At 49.0% G+C, this 25,863-nt stretch overlaps 1 protein-coding gene across 2 annotated transcripts in view; it reads right to left on the bottom strand.

Annotated features, from left to right (window-relative positions):
* Window positions 1-4,178: 4,178 nt before the first annotated feature.
* Window positions 4,179-25,863, bottom strand: part of dync1h1 (dynein, cytoplasmic 1, heavy chain 1) — a 99,242-nt gene continuing 77,557 nt past the window's right edge. For both annotated transcript variants that reach the window (XM_077221740.1, XM_077221741.1), the window contains exons 62-78: window positions 24,075-24,169; window positions 22,750-22,924; window positions 21,699-21,774; window positions 21,186-21,346; window positions 20,892-21,003; window positions 15,796-15,856; window positions 15,592-15,715; window positions 15,401-15,514; window positions 12,714-12,884; window positions 11,662-11,879; window positions 11,282-11,385; window positions 10,912-11,117; window positions 9,677-9,830; window positions 9,460-9,602; window positions 8,700-8,868; window positions 5,579-5,703; window positions 4,179-4,828 (exon numbers count right to left, since the gene is read on the bottom strand). In XM_077221740.1, the coding sequence (XP_077077855.1) occupies window positions 4,700-4,828; window positions 5,579-5,703; window positions 8,700-8,868; window positions 9,460-9,602; window positions 9,677-9,830; window positions 10,912-11,117; window positions 11,282-11,385; window positions 11,662-11,879; window positions 12,714-12,884; window positions 15,401-15,514; window positions 15,592-15,715; window positions 15,796-15,856; window positions 20,892-21,003; window positions 21,186-21,346; window positions 21,699-21,774; window positions 22,750-22,924; window positions 24,075-24,169 (2,337 nt within the window). In that variant the 3' untranslated portion in view covers window positions 4,179-4,699. The remainder of the gene's footprint in view (window positions 4,829-5,578; window positions 5,704-8,699; window positions 8,869-9,459; window positions 9,603-9,676; window positions 9,831-10,911; window positions 11,118-11,281; window positions 11,386-11,661; window positions 11,880-12,713; window positions 12,885-15,400; window positions 15,515-15,591; window positions 15,716-15,795; window positions 15,857-20,891; window positions 21,004-21,185; window positions 21,347-21,698; window positions 21,775-22,749; window positions 22,925-24,074; window positions 24,170-25,863) is intronic.

The raw sequence follows: 25,863 nt of genomic DNA, 5'->3' as shown, positions 1-25,863 counted from the left end.
CATGTTTGTATTCAGTGTTTGATTTATTTAAATGCTTGTTCATCACTTTAAACAAAGTCTGTAGCAGCAAAACTAAAGTCCAGCGTCAGTTCCAGTTCTTTCTCTGATCATCTGCTCATGTCTCGATTAAAATACACTCAGCACTGTGTGTGTGTGTGTGTGTGTTTAAAGCCGCAGCTGTAATCACTCAGATCAGGATAAAGCCGTCAGAATCACATGATCTGGAGAATCACATGATCTGGAGAATCACATGATCTGGAGCTCTTCAGAGGTCACTGTTGCTGCAGTGCCGGATCAGGACACACGGTGGCGCTGGAGGATCTGACTCACACACATCTTCAATCGTGTTTAACTGAAGAACTCGCAGCCATTTCTCAATCAGCTGCCAGCTTTTATATTGTTTATATGTTCAGCTGGATTACATTTTATATATACTGTACAGTGGAGGAAATAAGGGTCTATAAATTATATGGTAGGTTTATTTTAACGGATAGAGACAGAATATCAACCAAAAAATCCAGAAAAAAACATTATATAAAGGTTATAAATTTATTTGCATTTCTGTGAGTGAAATAAGTATTTGATCCCCAAGCAAAACATAATTTAGTACTTGTGGAGAAACCCTTGTTGGCGAGCACAGAGGAAAGACGGTTCTTGTAGATTGTCACCAGGTTTCAGGAGGGATTCTGGTCCACTCTTTACAGATCCTCTAAATCTGGGCAGTTTCGGCTCCTCCACGGATGCTCTACAGGATCATCTGGACACTCCAAGACCTTAGTGTGTTGCTTCTAGAGCCACTCCTTTGCTGCCTGGGTCAGTATCATGCTGGAAGACCCATTCCTGACCACAGCACTTCCTCCCAAGCCTTCTCTGAATCGTAAGATGTTCATTGGCAGACTTCAGACGGGTTTCTACATGTGCCTTCTTGAGCGGGGAGCTTGCGTTCGCTGCAGGACTTCAGTCCATTGTGGCGTAGTGTGTTAGCAATGTCTGCTTGGTGACTGTGACCCACTGCCTTGATCATTAACAAGCTCCTCCTGTGTAGCTCTGGGCTGATCCCTCACCGTTCTCATGATCATCCGCACCTCATGAGGCCAGATCTGGCAGAGCCACAGACCGATGGCGATGGATTTTTCATTCAGTATTCCTTTCATTTCTGAATAATCACACCAACAACAGTCTCCTTCTCCCCAAGCTTCTTGCTGATGGTCCAGCCGTGTGCAGGTCTACAGTCGGCCCTGACGCGTGTGCAGGTCTACAGTAGGCCCCGACCCGTGCGTAGGTCTACAGTCGGCTTTGACGCGTGTGCCGGTCTACAGTCGGCCCTGACCCGTGCGCAGGTCTACAGTCGGCCCCGACCCGTGTGCAGGTGTACAGTCGGCCCCGACCCGTGTGCAGGTCTACAGTCGGCCCTGACCCCGGCCCCGACCCGTGTGCAGGTCTACAGTCGGCCCTGACCCGTGTGCAGGTGTACAGTCGGCCCCGACCCGTGTGCAGGTCTACAGTCGGCCCCGACCCCTGTGCAGGTGTACAGTCGGCCCCGACCCGTGTGCAGGTGTACAGTCGGCCCCGACCCGTGTGCAGGTCTACAGTCGGCCCTGACCCGTGTGCAGGTGTACAGTCGGCCCTGACCCTTGCGCAGGTGTACAGTCGGCCCTGACCTGTATGCAGGTCTACAGTCGGCCCTGACCCGTGTGCAGGTCTACAGTCGGCTCTGACCCGTGTGCAGGTCTACAGTCGGCCCTGACCCGTGTGCAGGTCTACAGTCGGCCCTGACCCGTGTGCAGGTGTACAGTCGGCCCTGACCCGTATGCAGGTCTACAGTCGGCCCTGACCCGTGTGCAGGTGTACAGTCGGCCCTGACCCGTGTGCAGGTCTACAGTCGGCCCTGACCCGTGTGCAGGTCTACAGTCGGCCCTGACCCGTGTGCAGGTCTACAGTCGGCCCTGACCCGTGTGCAGGTCTACAGTCGGCCCTGACCCGTGTGCAGGTCTACAGTCGGCCCTGACCCGTGTGCAGGTCTACAGTCGGCCCTGACCCGTGTGCAGGTCTACAGTCGGCCCTGACCCGTGTGCAGGTCTACAGTCGGCCCTGACCCGTGTGCAGGTGTACAGTCGGCCCTGACCCGTGTGCAGGTGTACAGTCGGCTTTGACGCGTGTGCCGGTCTACAGTCGGCCCTGACCCGTGCGCAGGTCTACAGTCGGCCCCGACTCGTGTGCAGGTCTACAGTCGGCCCTGACCCGTGTGCAGGTGTACAGTCGGCCCTGACCCGTGTGCAGGTGTACAGTCGGCCCCGACCCCTGTGCAGGTCTACAGTCGGCCCTGACCCGTGTGCAGGTCTACAGTCGGCCCTGACCCGTGTGCAGGTCTACAGTCGGCCCCGACGCATAACAGCTCTGGTCTCGCTCATGCTGTTGGAGAGGATGGAGAGAAAGACACAGATTCTGTGGAGAGGTGTCCACTGACATTAGGAGTACTTTAGTGTTCCCCATGACTAATCTGTGGAGGCAGAATTCTGGCTGGTTGCTTGGGGATCAAATACTTATTTCACTTGATCAAATGCTAATCAATTTACAACCTTTATATAATGTGTTTTTCTGGATTTTTTGGTTATTCTGCGTCTCTCCGTTAAAATAAACCTACCATAAAATTATAGACCCTTCCTTTCTTTGTAAGTGGGTGAACTTTCAAAATCAGCCGAGGATCAAATAATTATTTCCCCCACTGTATACAGGTCCTTCTCAAAAAATTAACATATTGTGATAAAGTTCATTATTTTCCATAATGTAATGATAAAAATTCAACTTTCATATATTTTAGATTCATTGCACACCAACTGAAATATTTCAGGTCTTTTATTGTTTTAATACTGATGATTTTGGCATACAGCTCATGAAAACCCAAAATTCCTATAAACAAAAAATTAGCATATTTCATCCGACCAATAAAATAAGTGTTTTTAATACAAAAAAAAAGTCAACCTTCAAATAATTATGTTCAGTTATGCACTCAATACTTGGTCGGGAATCCTTTTGCAGAAATGACTGCTTCAATGCGGCGTGGCATGGAGGCAATCAGCCTGTGGCACTGCTGAGGTGTTATGGAGGCCCAGGATGCTTCGATAGCGGCCTTAAGCTCATCCAGAGTGTTGGGTCTTGCGTCTCTCAACTTTCTCTTCACAATATCCCACAGATTCTCTATGGGGTTCAGGTCAGGAGAGTTGGCAGGCCAATTGAGCCCAGTAATACCATGGTCAGTAAACCATTTACCAGTGGTTTTGGCACTGTGTGCAGGTGCCAGGTCGTGCTGAAAAATGAAATCTTCATCTCCATAAAGCTTTTCAGCAGATGGAAGCTTGAAGTGCTCCAAAATCTCCTGATAGCTAGCTGCATTGACCCTGCCCTTGATAAAACACAGTGGACCAACACCAGCAGCTGACATGGCACCCCAGACCATCACTGACTGTAGGTACTTGACACTGGACTTCAGGCATTTTGGCATTTCCTTCTCCCCAGTCTTCCTCCAGACTCTGGCACCTTGATTTCCGAATGACATGCAAAACTGAGCAACAGTCCAGTGCTGCTTCTCTGTAGCCCAGGTCAGGCGCTTCTGCCGCTGTTTCTGGTTCAAAAGTGGCTTGACCTGGGGAATGCAGCACCTGTAGGCCATTTCCTGCACACGCCTGTGCACGGTGGCTCTGGAGGTTTCTACTCCAGACTCAGTCCACTGCTTCCGCAGGTCCCCCAAGGTCTGGAATTGGTCCTTCTCCACAATCTTCCTCAGGGTCCGGTCATCTCTTCTCGTTGTGCAGCGTTTTTTGCCACACTTTTTCCTTCCCACAGACTTCCCACTGAGGTGCCTTGATACAGCACTCTGGGAACAGCCTATTTGTTCAGAAATTTCTTTCTGTGTCTTACACTCTTGCTTGAGGGTGTCAATGATGGCCTTCTGGACCAGTATTATAACAATAAAAGACCTTAAATATATCAGTTGGTGTGCAATGAATCTAAAATATATGAAAGTTTAATTTTTATCATTACATTATGTAAAAATAATGAACTTTATCACAATATGCTAGTTTTTTGAGAAGGACCTGTATAGTCTATATTGACTTATGAATTCACATGTATGTTTTAAAGATCTTACAGGCACAAATGAATAACATTCATACACAAAATACACTTAAGGAATATTTGAGCTTTATTGAAAACCACCAATCATGCAAAACTTATCAACTTCCATTTTTCCATCTAAAACACACAATTCTCATCTGTTCCACTAAAACATCTGTGTGAGAAACACAAACACAGTCCATCATCCAACATGCTTCTGACCTTCTGACCTCGTCCCTTTAAAGACACACAGTTATGATTTACACAGTTATGATCACACTACACAGTTATGATTACACTACACAGTTATGATCACACTACACAGTTATGATTACACTACACAGTTATGATCACACTACACAGTTATGATTACACTACACAGTTATGATCACACTACACAGTTATGATTACACTACACAATTATGATTACACTACACAGTTATGATCACACTACACAGTTATGATCACACTACACAGTTATGATTACACTACACACAATTATGATTACACTACACTGAGGAATGCTGAGTAAAGAGAAGCATTCGAGCTGTTCTTCTACACTGAGGCATGCTGGGTAAAGTGTGTTCTACTCGGTGCACAGGACCGCGACCCCACGCTCATAGAAGTGATGCGGGTCTTCCTTGGTGGCGATGTCAAAGTCAACGGTGAAGATGAGGTCAGCCCGCGTGAAGTTCAGATACACAGGCAGTGTTACCTGCAGAGAGAGAGAGAGAGAGAGAGAGAGAGAGTGAGTGTGTGTGTGTGAGAGAGAGAGGGGGAGTGAGTGTGTGTGTGTGTGTGTGTGAGAGAGAGGGGGAGTGAGTGTGTGTGTGTGAGAGAGGGGGAGTGAGTGTGTGTGTGTGAGAGAGGGGGGGTGAGTGTGTGTGTGTGAGAGAGAGGGGGAGTGAGTGTGTGTGTGTGTGTGTGTGAGAGAGGGGGAGTGAGTGTGTGTGTGTGAGAGAGAGGGGGAGTGAGTGTGTGTGTGTGTGTGTGTGTGAGAGAGAGAGAGGGGGAGTGAGTGTGTGTGAGAGAGGGGGGGTGAGTGTGTGTGTGAGAGAGGGGGGGGTGAGTGTGTGTGTGTGTGTGTGTGTGAGAGGGGGAGTGAGTGTGTGTGAGAGAGAGAGGGGGAGTGAGTGTGTGTGTGTGTGAGAGAGAGAGAGAGGGGGAGTGAGTGTGTGTGTGTGTGTGTGTGTGAGAGAGAGGGGGAGTGAGTGTGAGTGTGTGAGAGAGAGAGGGGGAGTGAGTGTGTGTGTGTGTGTGTGAGAGAGAGAGGGGGAGTGAGTGTGTGTGTGTGTGTGTGTGAGAGAGAGAGAGGGGGAGTGAGTGTGTGTGTGTGTGTGTGAGAGAGAGAGAGGGGGAGTGAGTGTGTGTGTGTGTGTGTGTGTGTGTGAGAGAGAGAGGGGGAGTGAGTGTGTGTGTGTGTGTGTGAGAATGTGTGTGTGTGTGTGTGTGTGTCTCCACTTACCATGTTCCTCTTCTCACTGTTGCTCTGCTTCATCCAGCGTAGTTGTGTCAGCGGGAGGTCAGTGGAGATGGTGGTGGACAGAGAGAGCTTGTTGTTCGCACACACGGCTCCCTGCAGCTTCAGACCTGCACACACACACACGTCAGCAGAGCTCCCTCAGGCGCCTTTTTTTAACCTTTGGATTGCTTAGTTGAAAAGTTTACAGGTCTCTAACCCTCACGCTCACTCTCCCTCACTCACACTCTCACTCACCCTCACTCTCACTCACCCTCACTCTCACTCACCCTCACTCTCACTCACCCTCACTCTCCCTCACCCTCACTCTCACTCACCCTCACTCTCACTCACCCTCACTCTCACTCACCCTCACTCTCACTCACCCTCACTCTCACTCACCCTCACTCACCCTCACTCTCACTCACCCTCACTCTCCCTCACCCTCACTCTCCCTCACTCACCCTCACCCTCACTCTCCCTCACTCACCCTCACCCTCACTCTCCCTCACTCACCCTCTCACTCACCCTCACTCTCACTCACCCTCACTGTCACTCACCCTCACCCTCACGCTCACCCTCACCCTCACGCTCACTCACTCTCACTAACCCACCCTCACTCTCACGCTCACTCTCACTAACCCACCCTCACTGTCACTCACCCTCACTCTCACTCTCGCTCACTCACCCTCACTCTCACTCACGCTCACTCTCACTCTCACTCACGCTCACTCTCACTCACGCTCACTCTCACTCACGCTCACTCACGCTCACTCACGCTCACTCACGCTCACTCACGCTCACTCACGCTCACTCACGCTCACTCTCACTCACCCTCACTCACCCTCACTCACGCTCACTCACCCTCACTCACGCTCACTCACGCTCACTCACCCTCACGCTCACTCTCCCTCACTCTCACTCACGCTCACTCACCCTCACTCTCACGCTCACTCTCACTCACTCTCACTGTCACTCACCCTCACTCTCACTCACGCTCGCTCTCACTCACGCTCACTCTCACTCACTCTCACTGTCACTCACCCTCACTCTCACTCACGCTCACGCTCACTCACGCTCACTCTCACTCACGCTCACTCTCACTCACCCTCACTCTCACTCACCCTCACTCTCACTCACTCTCACGCTCACTCACTCTCACTCACTCACTCTCACTCACGCTCACTCTCACTCACCCTCACTCTCACTCACGCTCGCTCTCACTCACCCTCACGCTCACTCACCCTCACTGTCACTCACCCTCACTGTCACTCACCCTCACTGTCACTCACCCTCACTCTCACTCACGCTCACTCTCACTCACCCTCACTCACGCTCAATCTCACTCACCCTCACTCTCACGCTCACTCACCCTCACTGTCACTCACCCTCACTCACGCTCACTCACCCTCACTCTCGCTCACTCACCCTCACTGTCACTCACCCTCACTCTCACTCACCCTCACTCTCACTCACCCTCACTCTCACTCACCCTCACTCACTCACGCTCACCCTCACTCACTCACGCTCACTCTCACTCACTCTCACGCTCACTCACCCTCACTGTCACTCACCCTCACTCTCACTCACCCACCCTCACTGTCACTCACCCTCACCCTCACTCTCACGCTCACTCTCACTCACTCTCACTCTCACTCTCACTCTCACTCTCACCCACCCTCACTCTCACGCTCACTCTCACGCTCACTCTCACGCTCACTCTCACGCTCACTCACCCACCCTCACGCACGCTCACTCACGCTCACTCACGCTCACTCACCCTCACCCTCACTCACCCTCACTCACCCTCACTCTCGCGCGCACTCTCACGCTCACTCTCACGCTCACTCACCCTCACCCTCACGCTCACCCTCACGCTCACTCACCCTCACTCTCGCGCGCACTCTCACGCTCACTCACCCTCACTCTCACACTCACCCTCACTCACTCTCACTCACGCTCACTCACTCTCACGCTCACTCTCACTCTCACGCTCACTCTCACGCTCACTCACTCTCACGCTCACTCACTCTCACGCTCACTCACTCTCACGCTCACTCACTCTCACGCTCACTCACTCTCACGCTCACTCACTCTCACGCTCACCCTCACCCACTCTCCCTCACCCACTCTCACTCACCCTCACCCACTCACCCTCACTCACTCTCACTCACCCTCACTCACTCTCACTCTCACTCACTCTCACTCACCCTCACTCACCCTCACGCTCACTCTCACTCACCCTCACCCTCACGTAGAGGTCTGCACTCCCGCGGGAGTCCCGCGGGACCCGCGGGTCCCGACGCAAAACAGTGCGGCGCGGGACAAATTTTTAAAGGTCATTGCGGGAGCGGGCGGGATGATGAGGTGCACTTGCGGGTGCGGGCGGGAGGGATGATATGCTGCACTCCCGCAAATTAAATACGAGTATAAAGTAAAATATATAAATGATTAAAGTAGCGTACATAATTTGTAGTTGTGAGGGAGATTCTGATTGGCAGCAATAAAAACGTTTTAAGCAGCCTAAACTTCTGAATGTTGTCGGGTAGGGCGGGGCCTAATCTCACGCACACTTGTTTAGAGACAATTCCTTTCCCGCTGCTCCGAGTTCGAATTCGAAAGCTAGTTCAAGTTCAAAATAGACAGCATGGACGAGGAACAGAGCGCCTCTAGTGCTTCAGATAAAGTACTGTTGTGAATATTATGCTGTTCGTAATATGGGACCAATAAATATGTTACCAAGTATTGGTAAGGAATTTTGTGTGCTCGCATTTTTTTCCCCAAGACCTTTCGTCAGATAGAAAGTGTGGGCGGGAGCGGGACATTATATCACAGATGCGGGCGGGAGCGGTACTAAAAATGACAAATCTTTGCGGGAGCGGGACTGAACACTGCAGGAGCGGGTCTGAAAATTGTGTCCCGCGCAGACCTCTACCCTCACGCTCACTCACTCTCACTCTCACTCACTCTCACCCTCATTCTCACTCACCCTCACTCTCACTCTCACTCACCCTCACTCTCACCCTCACTCTCACCCTCACTCTCACTCACTCACGCTCACTCACGCTCACTCACGCTCACTCACGCTCACTCACGCTCACTCACGCTCACTCACTCTCACGCTCACCCTTGATGCCGAAGCTGCAGGCGTCGAGGGCTGCTCCCTGTGCTGATGTGACGTTGACCTCGAGACACAGCTCCTCCAGAGACCAGCTGTTGGCCTGAGCCACGTACTGGCGGGTGGCAGTGATGTAGGCCTCGGGCACGAACAGGCTCCCCAGGGTCACATGGATGTTCTGGAGAACGACAAATTTAGCATCACACCCAGTGGAGGAAACATACATGTCAATGTGCTCTCTAACCCTAAACATCAACACGGTGAGTTTTATTAACACTTCAACATTTCAAAATAACTTCCTAACAATCTCCATTACTTTTAATTCATTTTACACACACAAAAAAAGTCTTGACCACCTGATCACAACCACTAGAATAGAAATTGCTGTTCTTCCTCAGTGTTTCTGTCTGTATTCCAGCACAAATATCTAAACATTCTTAAATCAAGATACATTTACTGGAGATGCAGTACCAAAACTTCAGAAATTGAAGCAGAGAAATTGAACAAAACTTGAACTTAAAACAAGAACAAATATTTGCCAATGGAGGGAAAACAGGATTATTTTTCTGATCCTACTGACAGATATTTGTACGTTTTTAAGCACAAACATTTTGATCAACTTCTCTTCTTTCTTCAGTCCTTTTGCTTATTTGTTTTTAGAGCTGCTTCACTGCATGAACTCAGTTAGCATCATTGATTGTGCTTTTAGTTGTTTTCATCATCGAGTGTGTTTCCAGTTTTCCTCATCGAGTGTGTCGTGTTCGGACACCTTGAGCTCTTTAGCGCCCCCAGAGGCCGCCCCCTGTGAGATCTGCTGCAGCTGCTGGATCCTCTCGCTGAAGTCCGACACCCACTGGATCACCGTCATGGCCGCCGGGACGGTGTAGCGACACCAGCTGCGCGGGAGAATGCCTGAGGAAACAGGACCGGGTTAGTGATGAGAGCGAGGGGTCAGAGGTCAGAGCGAGGGGTCAGGGGTCAGCTACCTTTGACCAGGTCGTTGATGAGCGTGCGCAGGTCGTTGGTCTGCTTCTTCTTGCCCTCACACACCTGAACCACATCAGTCAGATCCTGACGCACGTCCTGCAGCATCCGTGACCCCATCTTCACCTCACGCTCGAAGAAGCGGAACAGCGGGTCCTGTGGAGGAACACATCATGAGGACGGTGTGTGTGTGTGTGTGTGAGAGACCCCATTTTCACCTCACGCTCGAAGAAGCGGAACAGTTCATGTTTATTGATGTAGAAGTATGTTTTGCATGTAAGGACGCTGATTCCACGTATCCTGAGTGGATGGGCATGGGCATCCATGTATTAAATCACCGTACTGTGTGCACGTTCACCAGCGCGGTTCAAAAGAATGATAAGATTTGCTTGAATGGACTAATTATCTGCACAATACGACTGAAGCCCAGTTTATTTATAATATCACTGACGTGAGCGCAGTAACCTGGTTCCCTAAGGATTCAACCCCAATCCCAATGAAGACGAAAACTTAAATTTTCTGGTTGTCATACTCTTATTAAGTTACAATTAAAGTTAGTGAGTCCATGCTAACGTACAACCCTAAATGGCTAACTGTCCTCACATCATGTATAATAGGTCAAAAACAGTCATCTGTGATCGTGACGTGACCGTAAACACGAGGCTTCTCCCGCTTGCATTGTGTTCTGAAAACCCTTGCTTCCAGATTAATCTCGTTAACTACCATATTGATTTAAAAATCTTTTATATATCCCCCCATGGCATATTTAAGTCCCACTTGAATGCTTGTCGATGAGAGGTGGTCCTTCTGTGTCCAAAATGTATCAAAACATCTGGGGACGAGGTTCACACTGAACGCTGTCATTGTAGGACAGTTAGCAACTCCGTTTGTTTGTCCGAGATGGCAACAGTAACTAAGGGGGGCGGGGCTTACCGATAGGTCAATTGTCAAAAACATAAAACATAAATATTGGTTCTATATATCAGGTATCGGCAAATAAACATGCAAATAATTGGTATCGGATATATATATATATATATATATATATATATATATATATATATATAAAAAAAATCAATAGCAGTCGATGTCTAATTTAAAACATTGAAAACAACAGTGTGTGTCTAAGCTTTAGAGGGCTTGAATGGAGAGGTTTACGCTCGCGAGTGGAGAAAAGCCTGACGGTGATCAGGGTGGGCTGCAGAAACCCTGAGGCCCGAGGCCCTTCCCAGCATACCTTGATGTTCTCCACGGTGCGCTTGAGGGGGCTGACGGCCTCGGGGATCAGCAGGAGCCAGTTGCGAGCGGTGGACAGGAGCGTTCTCATCCAGGCCGGCTGAGCGTCAGTCGAGGACGTCGAGCGCTTCTTCTCCGTCTCGTACGCCAGATCGTCCTCATCCTCCAACATCTGCATCTTCAACAGCTTCCCCATCATGTCAATGCCTGAGCGCACGGGACACGCCCACAGGAAGTGAGGTGCGGAGGGACACGCCCACAGGAAGTGAAGGAGGGAGATCAAATTAACAGCTGGACAAACTTGCATGTTCAAGCATGTGTGTGAGAGAGATAGAGAGAGAGTGTGTGTGTGTGTGCGCGCGCGCTCGTACCCTGAGTCGTGAGCAGGACCTTCTCTGCGTTACTCGGCAGCCCGAGCCATGATGGAGTCTGAGTGTCCGGCAGCAGCTCCACCCAGTGGATGAACTCCTCACGCCTGACAAACACACACACACACACACACACAGGTCATTCACCAGCGCCTCATACAGCACTGAATAACAGAGCTTCACAGGAATAACAGTGTTCATGTTTCAACTTTTACATTCTGCAGTAAAGCAGCTCTACAGAAGACTCGAGTCATTACTCAGATCAGTGTTGGGTTAGTTCAGTGAGTGTGTCTCTACAGAAGAGAGTAGACACAAACGCTGTAGACACAAACGCTGAAGACACAAACATGTGATCCAGAACGTGAGGTTAAGGTTAGGCTGACCGGATGCCGTCGGGCATCTTGATGTCCTTGTGCCCGTCCACTTTGAGCGCCAGCTTGAACTCGCTGTCGAAGCTGCTGGTGGTGAAGAGCCGGTCCAGGAACGTGTTCAGGAGCCGCTGGTCGAATTCGTTATCGATGCGGCCGCCGTAGATCGACTGAGCCATCAGAGTCTTCAGAGCCGCCCACGGGATCTTATCAGGAGAGATGTTCTGCCGGCCCTGAGGAGAGCAACAGGCGTTACACACACACACACACACACTCTCTCTCTCTCACACACACACCCTGAGGAGAGCAACAGGCGTTACACACACACACACACACCCTGAGGAGAGCAACAGGCGTTACACACACACACACACACACACACACACACACTCTCTCTCTCACACACACACCCTGAGGAGAGCAACAGGCGTTACACACACACACACACACCCTGAGGAGAGCAACAGGCGTTACACACACACCCTGAGGAGAGCAACAGGCGTTACACACACACACTCTCGCTCTCTCTCTATCTCTCTCTCTCACACACACACACCCTGAGGAGAGTAACAGGCGTTACACACACACACACACACACACACACACTCTCTCTCTCACACACACACACACACACACACACTCTCTCTCTCACACACACACTCTCTCTCTCACACACACACTCTCTCTCTCTCTCTCACACACACACCCTGAGGAGAGCAACAGGCGTTACACACACACACACAAACTCTCTCTGTCACACACACACACACACACACACCCTGAGGAGAGCAACAGGCGTCACACACACACACCCTGAGGAGAGCAACAGGCATTACACACACACTCTCTCTCACACACACACCCTGAGGAGAGCGTCAGGTGTTACACACACACACACACACTCTCTCTCTCTCTCTCACACACTCATTTCTCTCTCTCTCACACACACACACATTTCTCTCTCTCTCTCTCTCTCACACACACACCATGACGAGAGCGACAGGTGTTACACACACCATGAAGAGAGCGACACACACACACACACACACACACACACACATACACACCTTTGCTGTATCATCCAGCCAGGTGTCGATGGTGTCACAGGCGGAGCGCAGGTCCGACTCGCCGAACTCGTATTTCTTGGACCAGCCGAGCGGAGCGTAGCGGAGACGCTCCTGGATCACGGCGTGGAACCAGGCCAGCAGGAAGTACAGGCGCGCGCGCTCGTTCGGGGACTGAGAACAACAACAACAACAACATGTGACAACAATCGACACAATGACAAACACACTGGCAGCAGAGACGAGCAGAAACACAACATACATTATTACAGATCAAGTAGTCGATAACCCAGATTTTGAACCGATATATAGCCCAAGTCTGGTGTAAAAATTTAAGTTAATGTCAAAATTAAGAATAAATTTGACAAATACTTTCTTTAAATGATTTTAAACACATCTTTAAATCTGAGAACTATAATATAACTTATATTATAATTTAATATAATAATAATAACTTAAGTGTAGGGATCCCCCATCAGCATTCTGTAAACATTTTGTAAAACTTAAAGACTTTATTGTAATGGTTAAATACAATTTTAGTAATCAAAAAGCATTTCTAATTAATTTGAAGTCTAACTTATTCAATTTATTTACAGTTTGACAAATTACATTTTTAGGGCCCTATGAAAACCCAAACTGTTATTTTGACGGGTTGCCGTGGAGATCTTTGAGATCTGTGTGTTTATGACGATAACTTTTCTCAGTTGAAGGGTTAAAAAGCTCCTGAAGCGGCTCTGGAGATGATAATGTTTATGCAATCATGTCCTCATATGATGATGCGGCTGAGGCTGAAAACAGTACAAGCATCACGCGCGTGCGTGCGTGCGTGCGTGTGTGTGTGTGTGTGTGTGTGTGTGTGCGTGTGCGGTAAATGAAATCACGCGTCTGCGCCATTCATTTACATTAGAAACTCGCAGGATTCATATTTAAATAGTCTTTTTGCGGTCTGAAATTCGCAAATTAATTTTAATATTTTTTTTATTTAATTTATTAATTCAGTTTATTAATTCATCAAAAAGTTGACAAATTCAGAGACATTCCGCTTTATACAGTAAATTCCGTTTTTATGACTGGATTCCGTGATTCCGACCGTGTTTTCTATTATATCGAGGTGTTTAGTAACTTCAGTGTGGTGATGTATTGCTCGTTCAGTAAAGTCTGCCGCCGTAACTCTGAGACTGAAGCGTGATCAGTGACGCGGCTCCAGTCTGCAGTGCTGTCGCTGTGGGACTCGAGAGTGTAAAACCTTCAGTGCTTCAGCTTCCCGCGTTCGGCCGGACTCGTGACTCAGGTGTGCGGGACATTGGTCTTGTCCACAGAGTGCTGAGTTCGACAGTGGCGGCTGCGTCAGAGCCAAATATAGCGCATTTCAAAATTAAATTATTTTATTGGCAAATCGGTTTTGAAAATGTCCGATACAGATAACCATAAAAATGCTCAATATCGGCGCCGATAATCGATCGACCCCTACATCATCTTACAACATCTTAAAGAGAGAAACACAAGAAGTGCCAGTAACAGCTATTAAATACCTATATATGGGTTTACTGAGCATGATCTGGAAAATTACCACATTTCCTGCCAGTGAGTTTGAGGTCCGGTCAGGTTCAGGAGTAAAGGTTACAGGGGTCAGAGTTAGGTTTGTTAGCGGTAGGGATGAAGTTAGTCAACAGTCAACATTCGGTGACGGGCGCTATGGCAGCTGTCACAGCAGGAGACATTTCACAGGAGGCAAGTGATGATTTTTGTAGACAGAAAGATTATATAGATATATATTTTGGTAAAAAGTTGTCTAAAATATTGTGCTTTAATATGTAATTAATGGTTCATGGTCTAATTAAATATGTACAGATCTAAGTTGCATACGTTTCCAGGACAAGCCTTTTTAGCATCTTTACCAAGAGTACCTCTCCGTTAGTTTGGTGCTACAGTATTTACATCAATCATTCAGCACAACACTGCTAACATTTCTTATCTCGGTTATTTACAGATACGTTAATGAAGCTAAGTGACATGATGTACAACGCAGCTAGAAGCTAACGTTAACGTTTTCTAATGTTAGGCTAACGTTACGTTAGAGATGTAAAAGATAACGTTCAAATAAGTTGTTGACTTATCTTAGAACAGATGTAGACATCCTTGTTTAATTTATCCACGTTTAGTTGGTGTTGTGGTCTACCATAACTTAATCCAGACACTTATCTCGGTTGTTATGTGGCTTGGGAAAGGGTAAAAAACACACACCGTCGCCCAGCCTCTCGGGATACCTAGTGTCGGAGTTGCATGTACTCCATGCACACCGTTTGACCATTTTAAACTTAAAAGGACAAGAAAAAAACATATAAAAACGAATGAAACCTGACTAACTGCAATGCATTTCAATGGACGAGGAAGCAGAGGATGTCCGAGTGTATAGGATAGGTATGCGCACTGTGATTGGCTCATCGCGTTTAGGGGCGTGGCTTAGCCATAGGTCAATTACAACACACCAACATGCAAGTACACAAGAATCCTGTATCGAATGGTTAAGCACAGGGCCTAATGTAAAGCAGGACCCAAACAATCACTCGTTTTCCTATTAAGAAAAATAAGTGTGTTAAAAAATAATGCCGTTTTTGTCAATTTTGGATCAGATGTGCTCGACTGTGCAGCTCCCGGATCCCAGATCAGATGTGTGTGTGCACACTCACCTTGCACATGCGCGCCACAGGGATATTGCTGAAGGTGCGCAGCATGTTGGCCTTCATACCCGGAGGCGGCTCGAACACGAAGATGCGGCCGGCACGCAGCAGGTTCACCGGCACCTGAGGGAGAACATCAATCATCAGACGAGGCGTTCATGACACATGACACAGACTGAGCACAGGAAGTGATGCGGGACCTTCGGGTTGATCTCCATGGTGAGGAAGAGCCGGAAACTGGCGTGCGGTTGCATGGAGTGGAGTTTCTTCTCCAACTGCATCAGCCAACCAGGAGCCAGATGCACGTTCTCCAGCATCACCCACCTGAAACACACACACACACACACACGTGAGCGCAGCTCGTGAGCGCCGGAGGAGTGTGTGCTGCTCGAACGCTCTCTCACCTGCCCGACTTCACCGCTGTGTTGATGTCTCGGTCCGCCTTATTAAAGCCTTCAGCAGAACCTGGAGACGCAGACAAGAGTTCGCTTTATGTTTGCCAACACTTTACTATATCTAAAATCATGTTAGTAAATTAAATAATATTAACAGATACAACTGATAAATAATGTTAGTAAATGTTGGAATTAACAAAAGTATTTTTCATTAGCTTGTGTCCATCACAGAATAAAACATTTTAAAAGATAACTGCGAATTCCGAGTTTATATCTTACAATTTTGGCTGTTTCTCAGAATGGCACGATATAAAGTCACAATTACCTTTTTTATTCTGTGGCGGAAACAAGCTTCCAGTGTTATATCTACATGTGTGTGTGTGTGAGGTCTCACCGATGGAGATGGAGGTGTGTGTGTGTGTGTGAGGTCTCACCGATGGAGATGGAGGTGTGTGTGTGTGTGTGTGAGGTCTCACCGATGGAGATGGAGGTGTGTTTGTGTGTGTGTGTGTGTGAGGTCTCACCGATGGAGATGGAGGTGTGTGTGTGTGTGTGTGTGTGGTCTCACCGATGGAGATGGAGGTGTGTGTGTGTGTGTGTGTGCTTGTGAGGTCTCACCGATGGAGATGGAGGTGTGTGTGTGTGTGTGAGGTCTCACCGATGGAGATGGAGGTGTGTTTGTGTGTGTGTGTGAGGTCTCACCGATGGAGATGGAGGTGTGTGTGTGTGTGTGTGTGTGGTCTCACCGATGGAGATGGAGGTGTGTGTGTGTGTGTGTGTGTGTGTGTGTGAGGTCTCACCGATGGAGATGGAGGTGTGTGTGTGTGTGTGTGAGGTCTCACCGATGGAGATGGAGGTGTGTGTGTGTGTGTGTGAGAGGTCTCACCGATGGAGATGGAGGTGTGTGTGTGTGTGAGGTCTCACCGATGGAGATGGAGGAGTGTGTGTTTGTGAGGTCTCACCGATGGAGATGGAGGTGTGTGTGTGTGTGTGAGGTCTCACCGATGGAGATGTGTGTGTGTGTGTGTGTGTGTGTGTGTGAGGTGTGTGTGTGTGGTCTCACCGATGGAGATGGAGGTGTGTGTGTGTGTGAGGTCTCACCGATGGAGATGGAGGTGTGTGTGTGTGTGTGAGGTCTCACCGATGGAGATGGAGGTGTGTGTGTGTGTGTGAGGTCTCACCGATGGAGATGGAGGTGTGTGTGTGTGTGTGTGTGTGTGAGGTCTCACCGATGGAGATGGAGGTGTGTGTGTGTGTGTGTGTGTGGTCTCACCGATGGAGATGGAGGTGTGTGTGTGTGTGTGTGTGTGTGTGAGGTCTCACCGATGGAGATGGAGGTGTGTGTGTGTGTGTGAGGTCTCACCGATGGAGATGGAGGTGTGTTTGTGTGTGTGTGTGTGTGAGGTCTCACCGATGGAGATGGAGGTGTGTGTGTGTGTGTGGTCTCACCGATGGAGATGGAGGTGTGTGTGTGTGTGTGTGTGTGTGTGTGAGGTCTCACCGATGGAGATGGAGGTGTGTGTGTGTGTGTGTGAGGTCTCACCGATGGAGATGGAGGTGTGTGTGTGTGTGTGTGAGAGGTCTCACCGATGGAGATGGAGGTGTGTGTGTGTGTGAGGTCTCACCGATGGAGATGGAGGAGTGTGTGTTTGTGAGGTCTCACCGATGGAGATGGAGGTGTGTGTGTGTGTGTGAGGTCTCACCGATGGAGATGGAGGTGTGTGTGTGTGTGTGTGTGTGTGAGGTGTGTGTGTGTGGTCTCACCGATGGAGATGGAGGTGTGTGTGTGTGTGAGGTCTCACCGATGGAGATGGAGGTGTGTGTGTGTGTGTGAGGTCTCACCGATGGAGATGGAGGTGTGTGTGTGTGTGTGAGGTCTCACCGATGGAGATGGAGGTGTGTGTGTGTGTGAGGTCTCACCGATGGAGATGGAGGAGTGTGTGTTTGTGAGGTCTCACCGATGGAGATGGAGGTGTGTGTGTGTGTGTGAGGTCTCACCGATGGAGATGGAGGTGTGTTTGTGTGTGTGTGTGTGTGTGTGTGTGTGTGTGAGGTCTCACCGATGGAGATGGAGGTGTGTGTGTGTGTGTGAGGTCTCACCGATGGAGATGGAGGTGTGTTTGTGTGTGTGTGTGTGTGTGTGTGTGTGAGGTCTCACCGATGGAGATGGAGGTGTGTGTGTGTGTGTGTGGTCTCACCGATGGAGATGGAGGTGTGTGTGTGTGTGTGTGTGTGTGAGGTCTCACCGATGGAGATGGAGATGGAGGTGTGTGTGTGTGTGTGTGAGAGAGGTCTCACCGATGGAGATGGAGGTGTGTGTGTGTGTGTGAGGTCTCACCGATGGAGATGGAGGAGTGTGTGTGTGTGTGAGGTCTCACCGATGGAGATGGAGGTGTGTTTGTGTGTGTGTGTGTGTGTGTGTGTGTGTGAGGTCTCACCGATGGAGATGGAGGTGTGTGTGTGTGGTCTCACCGATGGAGATGGAGGTGTGTGTGTGTGTGTGTGTGTGTGAGGTCTCACCGATGGAGATGGAGGTGTGTGTGTGTGTGTGTGAGGTCTCACCGATGGAGATGGAGGTGTGTGTGTGTGTGTGTGAGAGGTCTCACCGATGGAGATGGAGGTGTGTGTGTGTGTGAGGTCTCACCGATGGAGATGGAGGAGTGTGTGTTTGTGAGGTCTCACCGATGGAGATGGAGGTGTGTGTGTGTGTGTGAGGTCTCACCGATGGAGATGGAGGTGTGTTTGTGTGTGTGTGTGTGTGTGTGTGTGTGAGGTGTGTGTGTGTGTGTGGTCTCACCGATGGAGATGGAGGTGTGTGTGTGTGTGTGTGAGGTCTCACCGATGGAGATGGAGGTGTGTGTGTGTGTGAGGTCTCACCGATGGAGATGGAGGTGTGTGTGTGTGTGTGAGGTCTCACCGATGGAGATGGAGGTGTGTGTGTGTGTGAGGTCTCACCGATGGAGATGGAGGTGTGTGTGTGTGTGAGGTCTCACCGATGGAGATGGAGGTGTGTGTGTGTGTGAGGTCTCACCGATGGAGATGGAGGTGTGTGTGTGTGTGTGTGAGGTCTCACCGATGGAGATGGAGGTGTGTTTGTGTGTGTGTGTGTGTGTGTGAGGTGTGTGTGTGTGTGTGTGTGTGGTCTCACCGATGGAGATGGAGGTGTGTGTGTGTGTGAGGTCTCACCGATGGAGATGGAGGTGTGTGTGTGTGTGTGTGTGTGTGAGGTGTGTGTGTGTGTGTGTGGTCTCACCGATGGAGATGGAGGTGTGTGTGTGTGTGTGAGGTCTCACCGATGGAGATGGAGGTGTGTGTGTGTGTGAGGTCTCACCGATGGAGATGGAGGTGTGTGTGTGTGTGAGGTCTCACCGATGGAGATGGAGGTGTGTGTGTGTGTGAGGTCTCACCGATGGAGATGGAGGTGTGTGTGTGTGAGGTCTCACCGATGGAGATGGAGGAGTGTGTGTTTGTGAGGTCTCACCGATGGAGATGGAGGTGTGTGTGTGTGTGAGGTCTCACCGATGGAGATGGAGGAGTGTGTGTTTGTGAGGTCTCACCGATGGAGATGGAGGTGTGTGTGTGTGTGTGAGGTCTCACCGATGGAGATGGAGGAGTGTGTGTGTGTGAGGTCTCACCGATGGAGATGGAGGAGTGTGTGTTTGTGAGGTCTCACCGATGGAGATGGAGGTGTGTGTGTGTGTGAGGTCTCACCGATGGAGATGGAGGAGTGTGTGTGTGTGAGGTCTCACCGATGGAGATGGAGGAGTGTGTGTTTGTGAGGTCTCACCGATGGAGATGGAGGAGTGTGTGTGTGTGAGGTCTCACCGATGGAGATGGAGGAGTGTGTGTTTGTGAGGTCTCACCGATGGAGATGGAGGAGTGTGTGTGTGTGAGGTCTCACCGATGGAGATGGAGGAGTGTGTGTGTGTGAGGTCTCACCGATGGAGATGGAGGTGTGTGTGTGTGTGAGGTCTCACCGATGGAGATGGAGGAGTGTGTGTGTGTGAGGTCTCACCGATGGAGATGGAGGAGTGTGTGTTTGTGAGGTCTCACCGATAGAGATGGAGGTGTGTGTGTGTGTGTGTGTGTGGTCTCACCGATAGAGATGGAGGTGTGTGTGTGTGTGTGTGTGTGAGGTCTCACCGATAGAGATGGAGGTGTGTGTGTGTGTGAGGTCTCACCGATAGAGATGGAGGTGTGTGTGTGTGTGTGTGTGGTCTCACCGATAGAGATGGAGGTGTGTGTGTGTGTGTGTGTGTGTGAGGTCTCACCGATAGAGATGGAGGTGTGTGTGTGTGTGAGGTCTCACCGATGGAGATGGAGGAGTGTGTGTTTGTGAGGTCTCACCGATAGAGATGGAGGTGTGTGTGTGTGTGTGTGTGGTCTCACCGATAGAGATGGAGGTGTGTGTGTGTGTGTGTGTGTGTGTGAGGTCTCACCGATGGAGATGGAGGTGTGTGTGTGTGTGAGGTCTCACCGATGGAGATGGAGGAGTGTGTGTTTGTGAGGTCTCACCGATGGAGATGGAGGAGTGTGTGTGTGTGTGTGTGTGTGTGAGGTCTCACCGATGGAGATGGAGGAGTGTGTGTGTGTGAGGTCTCACCGATGGAGATGGAGGAGTGTGTGTTTGTGAGGTCTCACCGATGGAGATGGAGGTGTGTGTGTGTGTGAGGTCTCACCGATGGAGATGGAGGTGTGTGTGTGTGTGAGGTCTCACCGATGGAGATGGAGGAGTGTGTGTTTGTGAGGTCTCACCGATGGAGATGGAGGTGTGTGTGTGTGTGAGGTCTCACCGATGGAGATGGAGGTGTGTGTGTGTGTGAGGTCTCACCGATGGAGATGGAGGAGTGTGTGTGTGTGAGGTCTCACCGATGGAGATGGAGGAGTGTGTGTTTGTGAGGTCTCACCGATAGAGATGGAGGTGTGTGTGTGTGTGTGTGTGGTCTCACCGATAGAGATGGAGGTGTGTGTGTGTGTGTGTGTGTGTGTGTGTGTGAGGTCTCACCGATAGAGATGGAGGTGTGTGTGTGTGTGTGTGTGGTCTCACCGATAGAGATGGAGGTGTGTGTGTGTGTGTGTGTGTGTGTGTGTGTGTGAGGTCTCACCGATAGAGATGGAGGTGATGTGTTTGTTCTGCTCAGCGGCGAGATCCCTCACTAGACCGCTAGCATCGTACCCGGGCACAGAACACATCAGCACCGGCGTCCCCGGCTTCACCTGCGCGCGCACACACACACACACACACACACACAAACACACATATGAGCACTGAAGCAGGAGCAACTCGCGTCTCATACACACACACACACTGAAGCAGGAACAGCTCGCGTCTCTCACACACACACTGAAGCAGGAGCCGCTCGTGTCTCTCTCTCACACACACACACACACACACACACCTCGCTATCCACGATGTTGGCCAGGTCCAGCGGCTGATCGATGATGGCCATGAAGTTTTCTCCCAGGATTTTGGACACAAAGATGTGTGACATGGCCAGCAGACGATCCGGTCTGAACGCCTGAATCAGCAGCAGCTGGTGGACGGCCTGACCAATCAGAGCTGAGGACACACACACACACACGTCACTTCTGCAGGCACTCACAGGACGTAACGTCAAGTCACCTTTATTTATATAGTATTTTACAATACTGAGTGTTTCAAAGCAGCTTTACAGAGATAACAGGAAATAATGCAACAGTTTGTTTCTAGAAGAAAATAGTGTCAGTCCAGCTTAAGTTCAGCGATGGTTCATTTTTGTTGTAAAAAAGGTATTAATTTAGTTCATTTATATATATATATATATATATAAAACCGTGATGTCATCATCCAGTTCAGTTCTCAGATAATGGTGTCAATGCAGGAGATCAATAATATTGTTGAATATTAAATGTGTCATTATCACTGCACTCACTGGACGCCTTCTCCTCGCTCCACAGGTACGGCACCGACAGCTCAGGGGAGTTACTCTCCAGCCACATGAAGAATTGCTGGAACACAGAAGGGGTCAGGTGATCAGAGAGGGGTCAGGTGATCAGAGAGGGGTCAGGTGATCAGAGAGGGGTCAGGTGATCAGAGAGGGATCAGGAGGTCAGAGAGGGGTCAGGTGATCAGAGAGGGGTCAGGTGATCAGAGAGGCGTCAGGTGATCAGGGAGGGGTCAGGTGATCAGGGAGGGATCAGGTGATCAGGGAGGGATCAGGAGGTCAGAGAGGGGTCAGGTGATCAGGGAGGGATCAGGAGGTCAGAGAGGGGTCAGGAGGTCAGAGAGGGGTCAGGAGGTCAGAGAGGGGTCAGGTGATCAGGGAGGGGTCAGGAGGTCAGAGAGGGGTCAGGTGATCAGAGAGGGGTCAGTAGGTCAGAGAGGGGTCAGGTGATCAGAGAGGTGTCAGGTGATCAGAGAGGGGTCAGGTGATCAGAGAGGCGTCAGGTGATCAGAGAGGGGTCAGGAGGTCAGAGAGGGAACAGGTGATCAGAGAGGGGTCAGGTGATCAGAGAGGGGTCAGGTGATCAGGGAGGGGTCAGGTGATCAGGGAGGGGTCAGGTGATCAGAGAGGGGTCAGGTGATCAGGGAGGGGTCAGGTGATCAGGGAGGGGTCAGGGGATCAGGGATGAGTCAGGGGTCAGAGAGGGGTCGTGGATGAGTCAGGGGATCGTGGATGAGTCAGGGGATCGTGGATGAGTCAGGGGATCGTGGATGAGTCAGGGGTCAGAGAGGGGTCGTGGATGAGTCAGGGGATCGTGGATGAGTCAGGGGATCGTGGATGAGTCAGGGGATCGTGGATGAGTCAGGGGATCGTGGATGAGTCAGGGGATCAGAGAGGGGTCAGGTGATCAGAGAGGGGTCAGGTGATCAGAGAGGGGTCAGGGGATCAGAGAGGGGTCAGGGGATCAGGGAGGAGTCAGGGGGTCAGAGGTCCGGAGCGCTGTGTGAGCTCAGACTGAGCACAGGCGTAGGTCGCTCACCTCATCCGCCTGGACGGTGGACACCAGGTCTCTGAAGGCTGGCACTCGGCTGAGGCGCACCATGGCCTCCGCCTGCTCTCCGCTCAGACCCGTGACCTTCGGCATGCTCGCCCCGCTCAACACGATCTCCTTCCCACGCAAGTAGTGCTGGAACTCTGCGTCGTACGAGGGTTCGCTGGGAGACACGAGCAGAGCGGGAGAAGCGTCAGTGGTCAGCTGTCCTTTACTGAACCTCAGGCTCAGAGTTTGGATGAGCGGATTTCTGTCCCTCCATTGAAAGTCTATTCAAACTAGGGGTGTGCAATATTGACAAAAAAAGTATATATCTCGATATTTTCTGGGATTTTATCAATAATGATAATTAGACGATATTGTGCTGGCACCTGTGCAGGTTTAGGACCACCGTGGACAGCTGACTCACGGTTTGGATATTCTTCATATTCTATATGCTGGTCAGTTTGCATCTTTTCTAATAAGATTAAATTGATTTTTAAAATGTAAGTCACTTAATATTAACTTTCTTGTTTATTGAATTGTTGTATAAATTAAACTTCACATATGTAATCGTGCTGATATTTGGAGAAAGAACAGTACTCTCCACGTTATATTGATGAACTATATAAAATTATATAAATATAAAAGACATGCAGAGGTATTTTTTCCCATTATCTTGAATATTAAGGGCATTATAAATGCATTTTATTAAACTAAATCACACATTAAAAATGTGCACTAGCGCAAGCACTCTAGTCTAACGTATACTAATATCACACACCCCTAATTCAAACTCTTCATTAAGGGGTCATCGGATGCAAAATTCACTTTATATGGTGTTTGCATATAAATGTGTCAGTGTGTGGACACAACCACCATACAATGAAAAAAATACATTCACCATAAAGTCTAAACACTCAATCAAACCGTCTGGATTTTCTGAGCAATATGACATCATATTGTTAATGCTCCACCCACGACTGCTGACGGACTGTCCCGTATTAGCATATTTCATATGAATTAGCATATTTCCGCCCTCAGCCATTTATATACTTTACGTGTCGACACCCCCACAGAAGGGCGGTCGGGTTGCTCATCATTTAAAGTGACAAGCACCGGAACGGGTCGCTGAACACAGCTGTTCTTGAGGAGGTAAACGGCTGTTTTACACAAAGTAAAGAGTTTTAACCAAAGTAAGTTACAAACTTTACATGAAGACCCTAGAGAATCACACTGACTTGTGCAAAATCGGCATCCGACGAGCCCTTTAAGTGATAATAAAATAAATCCATACGATTGGAGCTGTTTAATTCACCCAGTCGCTTCAGTACCTGGTCAGGCCCTTCAGGTTGATCCGGGCGAGCAGCACCGCGAACGTGATGTGATCCTGATGCAGCATTCCTCGAGCCACGCGGTTAAACGCGCCCTGCAGAGAGAGAGCACACACACTCGAACATCTCCTGAAAAAGGCTCTTTTCACAGCAAAGCCGAAGCGATGAAGAACATGATGCATGAGCGGCCGTTTCATTAGTTCAGCAATGAAGTTAGGCATTTTAAATGTCAAATTAGACATTTAACAACATGATATCATTAATACAATATAATAAAAACAAACATGGTAAAACTTTACAATTAGGTTCATTAGTTAACATTAATGTATTAACTAACATGAACTAACAATGAGCAATATGTTTAGGGCTGTAATGTCCCAGTCGATTAGTTGGTTGATACGTTCTGGTTCGACTAAAATTCTGATTTTTCCATTTTTTTGCGCGTTCATTTCATCAGGGGTAAAGCTCTAACTGCTAACGGGGGTGTTTTCAGAGCACCCCTGTTTCACAGGGAACAGCCTGTCTTCAGAACACCCCCGTGTTTGCACTTTTTTGGGGATTAGCCCAACCCACTGCAGAAGAGAGACAGATATGTAGGCTATAGAAGGTTTGATGCTGAATATTATTTATTTAATTGTGAGAGCATTTAATAGTCAGTCTTCTTCTAACATGTCAACAACAAAGACATCGACAGTGTGGCAGCATTTTGTTAAAATTGATAACGGGAAAAGGTCGAATGCAAAGTTTTCAAGCAACAGTTTGCCTTCAGCAGCTCGACGACACATGACATATCGCCTAAAAGCGCTAAGCTAACTTGTCTGCGTTAGGTTGCCCTGTCTGTTATGAGTAGGCTATTATGAACATATCGGAATTGGCGTATCAGTTATGCACTTTATTTCGTTTCTGCTCATGATATGGTTTGTTTAATAAATATTCTTTTTTTATTAAAGTGGACGTGGGTTTATTAAGAGTAAAAGCTTTGAGTTAATAGTGTATTCGTGTCTCAGCGAAGATAAGCTGTGCGAGGACATGCACACAGCGGCTGAAATGATCAACTGAATGACAGTTATAACTTATTATTATAACATATGACAAAAAGAATTGTCTAAATTATGTTGCATATTCCTCAACAGTTCTTGTGATATCACTAGTTGACAACTAGGGTTGGATATCGGTTGGGTTATATCCGATACCAGTACCTACTCTGTGTTTTTTAAACGGTTCTAGAAACGGTACTTAAAAAACGAAACCGCACACACTTTGTCAAAAAATAATACCCTTTTATTTACAGGGCCAAACTGGACACAATATTAACTTAAATCTTTAAACAATATAAATACAAGTAACATATGATAATAATAAATAAAGCAATATAAAATAAAAATTCACATTTACATAATATCAAATAAAACAATATTGTATCAATGTAATAATACTGGAGATTACTACCAGGGTAATCTAATCTCGACACGGCTCCAGGTTCCCATGTTTTGTCTGCTTGATCCAGAGACAGAACAGACTGTGCTCCAAACCGTATAGTGCGCGCACAGCGGAGAGAGAGAGAGCGAGAGACCTTGCGTGTGTGTGTGCGCCTCATGACACAGAGAGTCAGGCACCGAAAGCTTCGTTCTTATTCGGTCTGGTTACTACCGTTTACGTCGGAACCGGTTCCCTATTGGCACCGCGTTTCGGTACCCAACCCTATTGACAACATTGTAGTATTTTCGGAAATCATATGATATTGCGCAGGTGCACGTGATGCCACGCTGTCAGAGGCGACAGACTCGTG

This window comes from Siphateles boraxobius, unplaced genomic scaffold (genome assembly GCF_051911475.1).
Source record: "Siphateles boraxobius isolate OS27281-9 unplaced genomic scaffold, OSU_SipBor_1 85, whole genome shotgun sequence".
Lineage (NCBI taxonomy): Eukaryota > Metazoa > Chordata > Actinopteri > Cypriniformes > Leuciscidae > Siphateles > Siphateles boraxobius.
Note: the sequence above shows the minus strand (reverse complement) of the source record. Positions and strands in the feature narration are given on the sequence as shown.